The following is a 12,074-nucleotide window of genomic DNA, read 5'->3' as shown; positions in this document are numbered from 1 at the left end:
CCAAACCCACAAAATGTTCTCCTAGTTTATAATACTACTGCCTGAGCTGCAGAAAGACCAGAACAGGGCTCTAGAGGATGAGGTGAAAGCACTGTTGGGGTTGGGAGTAAATTTACGAGAAGATAATGACCTAGGGTGAACTGCCCCCTATAGACAGACGGGCATTTCAAAGCAGGGATAGCAAGTGGACCTAATGACAGCTCTATGTTTGTGTTAATCATGCATATATCTGTACTGAAAATGCCTGTATGTCTATCTGCACATACTGTATGTGCTTTTGTGCATGCAAACATGTTTGAGTACATGAGCATGTGTGTGTATGTGTGCATGCACATATGCATGTCTTCTTCATCTCCCCTTTCCTCACGTGGCCCAGACCAGGAGAAAAACCCCAATACTTTCATACCAGAAAGAAAAACAGACTTTTTGGATGAAAGTCCTCTGGTCAAGCGTAGGGCCTTTTATTTTTTTGGTAATTATTATTTATAGTCAGCACATTGATAACGCCCCAACACAAACACTGCAGGGCATCATTCATTCTGTGCGCGGTGATGTTGCTGTACCACAAATTGTTCAGACCACCGGCCAGAGCCCAGAGCCCCATAACTCAATGTCAAAGGGGAGGAAAAAACCTCCTGCACACCACTATGTTCTTATTTTAAGGATTTCCCCACTAGGGACCAAGTGCATCCTTCGTGGCCTGACAACTCAGGACAGGAGGAACCTAGGACATCTGACTTTACAGTTATTATAAGCCACAGCCCTCGGGCAGCAGCCTCACAGCATGTCAAACTATTTATACTCTCTCTCCTGCTGGTGCATATTTCCCTCTCCTTTGCCACTGCATCCCATCGTGTGTCACTTACTCAGCCTTCATTTGGATTGTCTGTCTGCTTTGGGGTTTACACACACAGTATGCAGTGGAAATCTGTGCATTTCACATTAGGCCCAAAATGTAATGGAAGTTAAAGAGATGGGCATGAAAATAACAGCCACGCAAAGATGTATTTGAGGGACAAGGTAAGTGACATTTAGGAAGTAGGAGTTATCAACACATTAAAAGGCAAATTTTGACAAATTTTTGACTGGAATTTGGAGGCGTGGAATTACCTTATAATCTTAATGAATAGTGAAATTTGAAATCTAAGCAAACTGAAAGGTTTGATTATGAGGAGGAAATTTGAATTTGTTTCGAAAGCCTTATAAGTCTAGGCTAGTGGGATGTCATGTGATTTGATCCCACCGGCATGACGGTGACATACATCAGTTAACTCCTAAGGGTTAACTGATGTAAAATACAGACCTGGTCTGTGTTTACAAATATTATTGATGCATGACATCTTTTAAATCATCAGGAAATTTTATTAACTCACAAATCATTCATACATTCAGATGTTTCATGTTAGTATTAAAAGACCTTGTGAATAAAATTTTGTTGAGTCAACCAATTTTTTAATCAGATCACTGAATGTACCTTTGAATATATGCATTATTTGAGATATGCATGAATCATTGGATTTCCTCTTCAATGAGGCTGCTAGAATAACAGTAATATGAAACTATGCAAGGAAGTCTTCATGCCTCCATCTGTGATTTGGCCTCACATTCCAGCTGTTCCCTTTGCTGTACTTGATTAAACCCCACAATGCACCATTATCAAGAACTGGATTTGACTTGAACATGTGTTATTTCTATTTCAATTTTAATAGAAAACTGTTCATCCAACATATAAACCATAAAATACTGCAAAATGTCAGACTTCAGACTATCATGATTACATGATAGTTTGCCTACACTCAGTTGTAGGCAGACTTAGGTCATACCATTTTATGATTTATCCTGACCTAGAGCGCCACCTAGAGGCTTTCATAATGTCTTACCTCCAATAAGATACATTCAGTTGGAGCTAATTTATACTGCTTAATAATGATCCCTAATTCTAGTGTTAAAAAGTTGATTATATAAAATGCTACACTACACAAAACCTTATTTCTTTTTTCTGATATTGTATCTTTAATATATTGTCTTGTTTATACCAGTCTTAAAAAATAAAGTGTCATATTTAACACACATTTAGTGTAGAATAGAGTAACATTTTTGTTAATCTATTTAAAAAGAAAAGGAGAAGTGATCAAAGGATGCTGCTGTCCCAGCAGCCCTCAAAGCCCTACACTCATTTTATCTGTTGGTTTGTAGAGGTTTGCAATTTGATTTTTGAATTAAACAAGATACAACATGCTAATCAATGCGCCTTACAGGTACTGGTAGGAAGATTTTGTCACCCTTCCACTCTTTATGCTAAGCTAAGTTAGCCAGCTGCTGGTAGTGGCATACAAACATGAGAGCAGTACCATTTCTTCTCTATGCAACTCCGGGCAAGAATGTGAACTGAATTTCCCAAAAAAACAAAAGATTCAGTTACTCTGTTAACTGAGACAGGCCTTTTTTGTTAAAGTTCACCTTTAAATATTGTCAAAAATGTGTATATTTAAGAATGACATGATAATGCACAGTAGAAAGTACAGGTGTCATTTTGTCAACAGTCTCCCAATTAGGTTATTGAAAGTATCAGAAATGCATTTAAAATGACACATTCTTTTTAAGAGTGTGGTAACATTTGTAACCCTATAGTACATAACCCTTGTGTTTATTCTAATAAGGGATTATATGGTACTGTGGGCTCCTCCTCAGTCACAAACACCAGCACCTTAGCCACGTATGTGCTGACCATGCCATAGCGATGCAATCTTAACTCCAGAGACAGGTCAAAGTCCTGTGGCTTTGTGATGAGCTTTGCCACTGACATCACACCACCAGTGGGCACCTGCTCCGTCTTGAAGTAACCATCTTCGTTGCCAGCAGTAATAGCAATCTGGATGTCATCACCAGCCACAGTGTTGGAGGGACCCATGCGGAAGATGTTGGTAAAGACAGGAATGTTGGTGGGGAAGGTGAGGTAGTAGTAGGTTATTCTCAGAGGCATGGTCAGGCACTCGACAGACTCATGGCAAAGCAAGCGCTCACATCGACTGCAAAAAGACAGGAATGGGTGGGTTGGGGCGGGGCAGGACAGAACAAGACAGTACAAAACAGGCACAAAGAGAAAGAGAGACCAGATGTAAATTTAGTTTGCCGTGCATGGCATGCAGTGGAAGGAACATCAGTCTCAGCAGCCTAGTGATTGTCAGGCAGGTCATAGTGCCCTTTGTGGGATCATGCAAGATGCTTAGTCACAAGTGTGGGATACACAGCCTCTAATGAATATGTGCCAAAACTGAAACTTAAAAAATATCCATGTGAATTTCACCATTCTAAAACATGCTACAGCTAAATCTTAGGTCATTCCAGCATTGAGCGGACATGCAGTCTTTATCCGTACAATGGCTGGTTTAAAAAGCCTGGTATCGTTTACTTTTGGTGCTATACGCAGCTACTTCCACAATGACCATTCAGATTTGACTGTGGAGTACGTATTGCAGACCTGTCTGTGGGTCTTTATGAGTGTGAGCTTTCTGTTTTTGTTTATATTATGTCTGTGTTTATTTGGATAGGCAACACATTTAAACTTAAGTCTGTTCATGATTGTGTATCCTGTCCAGTGTGTATAACAGATACAATCCAGATACTCACGTCTCTCCAACACGTCGGTAGTTGTTTGGACACTCGAAGGACAGGCATCTGAATCCTCCCTGGACATTAAAGCAGCTCTGATTCACTGTGCAGGTGTGTGTCCCCGTCACACATTCATCAATATCTGGGAGGAAAAACACAAAAAGTGGACAAATGTGCTTTCAAGATATTAATAAAAATAAGTTGCACTAAAATTGACCTAGGACATCAACCATCATGCGTAGCACTAGAGTAAGTACAGCTTACCCTGGCAACTGCGGCCGTTGGGTGCCAAGTTGTAGCCAGCAACAGGACAGGAACAGTGAAAGCTGCCAGGAGTGTTGTGACAGCGATAGGAGCAAATATGACCTCCAGTGGGCAGGGCACACTCATCTATATCTAGAAAGGTCACAAAGACAGATTAAACAAGTCAAACCAGAGAGACAATAATAGAATTCAACAATTTATGATACAGTAATTATGAGCCTTACAGCTGTAGCTCAAAATGTAATAAAGGCTTGGTCAAAACCTACTAATAAACTCCACTGGTTTCATTTTACCTTCACAAGTCATGCCATCTATGTCACTGAGCTGGTAGCCACGGCGACAGTAACACTGGTACGAGCCATACACATTGGCACACTCTTGACTGCATGGATTGCTCTCACATTCATTCACATCTACACAGAGGAGATAATTACAGAGCATTATGAGCTTCATCCTACTAGTTTTCTGTCAACTGATCAGAACATTTGCAATAGCAGAACAGGTAACATCACAATCCTGCCTGTTTGTATCTTGATTGGTGGAATCTCACCAGATACAACACAACAATGAAAATAAATGAGGGACTTGTTTATTATCAATATCAGTAAACTAAATGAAAACAAAACCACTTAATCCCACAGCAGGAAGAAGACCAAATGTGCCAGATCATCCAACTTGGAAATGAACAGAGGTTCCCTCTGCACAATACAGCCTAAAATATTTCAAGCCATACTAGATAAAAGATGCAATTATCCTGATTTCGAGTTTTGTCTTACCATCACAATTCCTGAGATCACTGGCTAGCTTAAATCCTGAAGAGCAGCTACACTTGTAAGATCCCAGGGTGTTCTCACACTTGTGAGCACACAGGCGGCCAGGGTAGTGCCTGCATTCATTAACATCTGTAACACAAGTATCCCACAGTAAGAAGCTGAAATGTTAACAAATTTCTCTGTGTCACACTTTGACCTATACTGGTAGATGAACAGTATGTATGTGTGATGTATTTACATGCAGTGGATACACTTGGCTTTAGCTGCTTATGTAAGAACATCAAATAAGATCTACCAACTGCTTACCCTCACAAACCCGACTGATGCTGTTGAAGATGTAGCCGCTCTCACATTCACAACGGTAGGTGCCCATCTGGTTGATACAACCATGACCTCCACAGACATTTTCAGGGCCCTTGCATTCATCAATGTCTGTGGAGGGTGGACCAAAGATCAGAGAACACTGTGATATTCACCTTACGTAGGTTAGTAAGATGCTTTATACGTAGAAATAATGAGTTTTGTACCAATACAACGTGTGCCCTCTTCATTGAGGTGATATCCTCGACCACAGTTAACAGAGTTCCTCTGGCAAATGTAGGAGCCAGCTGTGTTGATACAGATCTGCCCTCTGTGACAAGGGCCTGTCTGGCTAACACATTCATTGATATCTGAAAATATAGACAAAGATCACATTATGATAAGATTAGTCTGATTCATTTTCACACAATATCATTAAATAAGTAATGAGCTTGATGCCACAGAAAATAATAATTCCTAGTATGATTTAAATGTAGCCATCTCAAAATTTCTGTATCATTGCTACACACATGTAGCAACATGATAGCTGTAGGTCTGTTACTGAACATGCAAAACCAATCACAAGGATGCAGATGTAACTCTGCTTTAGAGTCTTATGTTAACAATTCCTACAAATGTGGATGGGTCATCCCATAATTTAGCCATATGTGGCAACACAAGCTCATGAGATGTTGCTTTGCATGTGCTCTTTGTTGGGACTTGCTTAGCACTTTTTGCTGCAGCAATTCTATGAAATTTTGGTATGACACCTGCATATGGGACATTCTTGACCGATGGTGGAGCTAATGGTGGGGAAGAAAAGGATATCATCTAAAAATCATTCAAAATGTTTCAAAATGAATGGTCGGCCAACAGTTTGAAAAACAATGTGTGTATACCTTCCTACACTTAAATATACATGTAAATATACAGGCAAATAAATTAATGCTTCAGATTGACTAAATCTCCACTGTAATTTAATTCTTACCAATACAGTTCCCCAGGGCATCCTGAATGAATCCAACTCCACACTTGACCTTGGGGAGGCAACGGAATGAGCCATGGATATTTTGGCACTCAAACTGTAAGCCACAGTTATGGATACCAGTCTCGCACTCATCGATGTCTGGATGAAGAAATCACAGTAGAATTGTTAGTGAATGGCTGTAAAAACATGACTCAGATTCACTGTCCAAGTTGATAGTATATCTCCACCAAAGGAACTGACCCTTGCAAAAGTTGGTGTCAGTGAGTTCATAGCCAGTCCCACAGCTGATCTCCCTCTGACAACGGAAGGAGCCCTCTGTGTTGATACAACGCTCTCCTACTCGGCAGTTGCTTATTCCCAGCAAACACTCATTGATATCTGAAACAGAAGAAGAGATGACCTTCACATCTTCATTCTTCCCACCAAAATTTGAAAAATAGTCCAAGTGCGACCTACTTTCTGTACTGATATAAGTGACATTAGAATATTACTATTCAAATTAGAAGAAGAAAGGTACAGAGGACACTTACCCTCACAGCTCTTTCTATCTGGTTTGAGTTTGTAGCCTTTCGAACAGAGACAAGTGTTGTTGCCAGTACAGCGATGAACACATTTCCCTGAAAAGGCAACACAGACATTTGATAACTAAGAAATGCATTTTCAAGGTCAAAAGAGTTAAGCATAGAAATGTTTAAGTAGTAGGTTATTATACTGTACCATTGCACTGATCACTTGATACTGAATTATGTCCAGTTTCACTGGTTTCATCCTTGTTGGGTACTGTATAAGAAAGAAAAAAAAACATTCATATAATTATATATAAGCTGACTTTGACCTACTTGTATTCATATGCAAAACAAAAGATGTTTTTCTCTTTTGAGTGCAGTCACTCTTTAACTTATGCGAGAGCTAAACTCAGTGATTACATGCATCCACCATGGGGCAGTGTAGGCTTATGTTTGGCAAGACCAGCGGTGCTCTAATTTCCTCACCTTACTATTCCTTATGTTCATCTTCCAAAATTCTGTGAAATGTTATGTGGTTTTGCACAGACTATCACTGTCTTATATTCTTCTATTCCTAGTGTGAAACGAACTACCTGCTTTGATACAAAAAAAACATGAACCTACTGCATGAATGTTTATTTTTTTACCCACATTCTGTTTGTCCTGTGGATGCCGTCTGGTTGTCTGGGACTCCATCTACGCAACAGGCCCGGGACACCAGGCCACATTGGTATCCCACAGACAGGTTGTGGTCACAGGGAAGGCCCTTCTCCTGGTTTGCTTTGCCCAGAAGACAACAATCACAGCACATCTAAAGAAAACAGAATGCAACACAATGCAGGTTCATCTTGAAATTAATGTTGTATATAAGGATAAGCTTTTTAGGATGGGATATTGGAAAATAAAATTGTAAAATACTGCAGGTAGACAATGCTTCCAGCCTGACAGTTGAGTATGTTGTTGACTCAGAAAGACAACCAAGCTCTCAATCGACCAATCAAACAGAAAAGAAGGTTGATTGAGAAGACAGGCCAACTGACAGGCTTCAGACAGACTGACAGACAGGACTATAGAGGCAGTAAGTCAGTAAGAAAGACAGACAAAAGACAGTGATGAGATGACATCATCCTCCCCTGTGGGTTTTACATGCTCAGTCAATCATTATGGCAGCCTGGTGAAGTCAGCCAGGAAGGGGGATGAAAGGTGCAGTCTGTGGGGGATGGGTGGGTTTGTGTTTCAGTATAGGCAATGAGGGTATACCAGTGTGTGGTGTATGTTTATAATGGTAGTGATTGCAAGACTCGATACATGCCACAAGTCAAAGATGGCAACTAATACACGTAACACAACATGCAATATGTTGCAGTTGCAATATGATAACTATATAAAAGCATTTGATTTAGGTGGAAATTCTTTCCATAATTTTATTGCGTTCATCCAACAGGTTATTTTTTTGAGTGTAGTTGTGTATCAGTCAAAATTTGCTGCTAGTGTGTCTGTGTCTGTGGGTGCATGTTTGTGTGGAAAGAATTTTTAAAAAATGTATAAACAGGAAACAGAAACTGGATAAAATGTAGTGCTTGTCATGTTCAGCATTATTAACTAAAAAACAAACACTTGCTTTCTTCATTCAAACATCGATGGCTCAGCAAAGTTAATTAAATCAGGCTGAGTCATACTATATTATTGTATGTGTTAATCAGTACAGTATGCAGCAAAATGGAGCACACCCTTTGACAAAAATGTCAAGTAACTACAAATCAAGTCCATTTAATAAAAATTCTACTTATTTCTAAATAAGGAAGAAGGCTCATAATTTGAAAATTAGAAGTATTATACAGTGAAAGAGAGATCAAAGGTCAATCAACCAATTTCAGCAAAGTCAACACACCCTTAGATAGTGATAGTGATTCCTTGATTTTTTTATTGAAATATATATTTTTTTAAGTCTGCCTGAATTTTTGATCAATTTTGAATTGTATTGAATGAATACATTTTGGAGAATAATAAAATGTATCTTATTATCGTATTTTGACAGATAATCCTTGTGCCAAGACAACAGAACTCGCTCCTACTCCAAATGATAATAAGTTTACTCGCATGTCGCTGTGTAAAGATATTAGATATGACATGTTGGCTGTAGAAGCACTTTTAGGTGTTTTTTATCTTTAAAGAAGGACAGGCTAGCAGTTTCTTCTTCCTTTGAGTCTTTGTGCTAAGCTAATGTAACAAAAAAACAACAACAGTTTTTGGGGGCAATGTCTCACAGGTGTGTGGTTTAAGGTGGGGACAGATTGTCATTTCTTTTTCCATACATTAATGAAGCCCTTTGTACCTTCTCATCCATATAAATCTTTTGTCTTACTCACCTTACCCAGAGAACATACAGAGTAAGTATGAGCCACTGTGTGCACTTAACAGTCGATCAAGTAAAGACAAGCTGTTCCACTGACAATTATCTCATCCTGTCAAGAAGACACACCAGCTTTCCAGATTTTGCCAGTCATTAATCTGAGATGTGTGGATGTTTGGTATGTCATGAAGATACAGGACTACACTGAGGGTTGGGTTGAAAGGAAACACAAACACAGAAAGGCTGAAAAGTGCATTAAATTCTAGAGAATTTAATATATAATCTATCTGACAGCAACATGCTCCACTCCTCCATCGAGTGACATGCCTTATCCTGCTCACAGCACCCACACAGACACAGACAAAAATACACAGAGATATACACGACTGCTCTCATCAATCATTTGCCTCCAAACCGTCTGTCCACCAGAGTGATGTACAGTTGAGTAGAGGGGGATTTTATAGTACACTCTGTTATTTCACTCTCTATGGAACTGTCTCTGTTTATAGTGCTTTAGCACACACGCACAACCACGCGTGTATGCATGTGAACATATATATACAGACACACCTTTGTAGTCTTGGTCTCGCAGGTGTTGGTGAATAAAGAATCACATGCTCCTTGGTCTTTGGCCATGTTGATACCAGTGGTGCACATGTTATCCTCAAGCACTGTTACACAGCACTGCTCCTGCACGATCCTGCCAGTTAAACACACACACACACACACACACACACACACACACACACAAAAACACAGGTGGTGCTTTTATTCCCAGCTCTGTCAATAATCTCCTTGGTGCAACTTTGCCTTAAAGCGCAGCCCATTAAAATCAGCCTGAGGCAAGCCTGATGGGGATCTCAAAGTCATCACACTAACAATGCAAGGATGAGCGGTTTGAGAACGTCCTCTGTGGATTTGGATGAGGGCATTGGAAGTTTATTGTGTTTTGCAACACTGACATCACTGAACTTAAAACTGGGCTGAGCAGCACTCCCTGAGGTCTTTGTTCTGTTGTTTTAGGCCTGAGTTAAACCGACATTTTACTTCAAAGATTTGTCTTGGGAGTAAACATTTGTCCACCTCCACATGTCCTTACTCACAGCAGGATGGTGGATTCTTTCCTACTTTTATTAGATTATTTCTAAAACAAACCTCTCTCTAAAGATAAGCAAGCTGTGTCATGTAAGAATTCAGGCCATTAATTGGTAGCTAACATGATATACAACATACTTAAAAATCACTATCACCAGAGCAGAATTACTCTATTTCCTTAGAAATCAGTAATAAAACATTACCAATGGGGTTTAAAATGTTGGTTTAAGCATAAAGTGAATAACATGTTGTTACAGGAAATATCACAACTTAACCTCTAAGCTCCTTGAAAACAGGATCCATATAATGTATTTTTCTACAGGGATCAATAAAATACAGTATATTACTATGATGACTCTTTAAATTTCAAAAGCTGTATCTAAAGGCACAACACTTCATATGAGAGCATTATATGTCATTATACCAGCTCATATTTCATTTAGATCAGATTTCATTGTACTGTTCAGCATTTGCTGTCTGTTACTAAATCCAATCAGTTAAGAGTGGGTGACTGTTTCTGTCTGCTGCAGTTTTACGAGACAGAAAACACAAAGTGCCACCCCCGCACCTCTATTTTCTCATTTCCAGCAAATCTTTTTATCAACTCCTACCAGAAATCTCTTTCTACATAAACTATTGTGGATCTCCAGTTCACGTCAAGGCACACACCTCCTCTACAGAACCTTTTAAGGACACAGTTGCACTCCTGTTTTTCCCTTTCTCCTCTCTTCTCTTTTTCCCTTTGGTGTCTGAAGCAATCGTTCACATTTCCTGTTATTGCCTCTTTTCATCCTCTTTCTGTGTCACATTTCAACTCCAAGGTATTTCCTGTGTTTTGAAACAGCCCTTCATCTGACCCCCCCCTCGCCAGTTTCCACCCCCAAACAAACCTCTGCCCTTTTCCTTACTTCCCCACATGCTGAAATTTAGACAAATTTGGGATCACTTAGGGTGGCTATGGTAAATGTGTTTGCCATCAGTATTCACAGCAGTAGACCTCCCTGGCTTTCAGGCCCTGTACCTGCGGAAGCACACCTTCTAGGATTACCAGCAGACCTGTTATTATCCCATCACTATTACTGTTTCCTGCTCTCATGTAAAGTGAATAATGTGCCTGGAGTTTTATGGGAGTAAATTAAAGCCTCTCAAGGGTCTATAGACGATACCTGATACAAACCTTCTGGGTCAATATTTCCTGACCTTCTGTGGTACATATAGTCACACAGGGTGCAGCAGTTAATTACTTGTAAATCTAAGCCTTATGGTGTACAGATCTGTGATCAGAGAGAGCAAAGTAGCAGAGAGCACCTGGTTACCTGCATGTGGTTGACTCAGAGATCAGCGGGAGGGATGAACAGTCTTCAATATCATTACCACGCTTTTGGCCATCCTTGCAGCAGTCCTCTATTGAGATCTGCACTGCTCCTACGAAACAACAAACTATGTTTTTGAATGTGTGATCTGGAGTAGTAAAAGTAAAAGTAAAAGTAAAACTGTGAACATTCCATTCACTGTGCACTGTCAAGAAGAAATGTTCTTATCTGGCACTGTGTGGTTTGCTGCAATGAGGAGATCCCCACCTACATGACCACTACAGGGGACATGTAGAACCCAGGTGGATTACTGTTGTATCTGTGCTCACCCTGAGACTATAGATTCTTACCCTTTAAGCAATTCATGACTAGAGAAATGTATCCAATTGCATAGTCATAAGCATAAGCTGTGATTGACAAGCTGCTTTGCAAATTGAATTATAAAAAGTTGTTATAATCTGGATATCTGACTCAAACAAAATCTTGCCATGACCCATGAAAGCAAGTTTCCTCGCATTTCTAACAAAATTAAAAATCTGTCTGGCAATTTAAACTGGCTGTAGGCATTTTATTGCCAAAGACGATGAATGATGGATATGTTGTTGCAGACACAAAAGAAACTTTTTGATTGAAACACAACCAACTCTGTGGTGATCTGGCTGTTTATTCATGTGGATTAGAGTGTGTGGAATGCCTCAACTCTGTAAACAATCAGCTGTTGCAATCACATCAAGTTTATTCAGTCTGTGGTTTGTGTGATCTGCCAAACGTGTAATAGCTTTTGTTTTTGCCTTCGGCTCATACCAGGATCATTGAGCCAAATTGTTATTAACATTAAGTCTCCAGAGAGAAAAAAAGAGAAGACTAACT

General features: G+C 39.7%; 1 protein-coding gene across 2 annotated transcripts in view; it reads right to left on the bottom strand.

Moving 5' to 3' along the window:
- fbln1 (fibulin 1) overlaps positions 1-12,074 on the bottom strand; it is a 28,124-nt gene that overhangs the window by 11,661 nt on the left and 4,389 nt on the right. Inside the window, exons 2-15 of one of the 2 annotated variants that reach the window (XM_026311929.1) lie at positions 11,208-11,316; positions 9,367-9,496; positions 7,095-7,254; positions 6,655-6,717; positions 6,468-6,554; positions 6,178-6,315; positions 5,938-6,075; positions 5,177-5,320; positions 4,956-5,081; positions 4,653-4,778; positions 4,170-4,289; positions 3,877-4,008; positions 3,631-3,754; positions 1,340-3,029 (exon numbers count right to left, since the gene is read on the bottom strand). In XM_026311929.1, the coding sequence (XP_026167714.1) occupies positions 2,648-3,029; positions 3,631-3,754; positions 3,877-4,008; positions 4,170-4,289; positions 4,653-4,778; positions 4,956-5,081; positions 5,177-5,320; positions 5,938-6,075; positions 6,178-6,315; positions 6,468-6,554; positions 6,655-6,717; positions 7,095-7,254; positions 9,367-9,496; positions 11,208-11,316 (1,979 nt within the window). In that variant the 3' untranslated portion in view covers positions 1,340-2,647. Of the gene's footprint in view, positions 1-1,339; positions 3,030-3,630; positions 3,755-3,876; positions 4,009-4,169; positions 4,290-4,652; positions 4,779-4,955; positions 5,082-5,176; positions 5,321-5,937; positions 6,076-6,177; positions 6,316-6,467; positions 6,555-6,654; positions 6,718-7,094; positions 7,255-9,366; positions 9,497-11,207; positions 11,317-12,074 lie in introns of those variants that run through there. The other variant, XM_026311928.1, reaches the window with a different exon arrangement.

Source organism: Mastacembelus armatus, chromosome 6 (assembly GCF_900324485.2).
Source record: "Mastacembelus armatus chromosome 6, fMasArm1.2, whole genome shotgun sequence".
Taxonomy (NCBI): Eukaryota; Metazoa; Chordata; class Actinopteri; order Synbranchiformes; family Mastacembelidae; genus Mastacembelus; species Mastacembelus armatus.
Note: the sequence above shows the minus strand (reverse complement) of the source record. Positions and strands in the feature narration are given on the sequence as shown.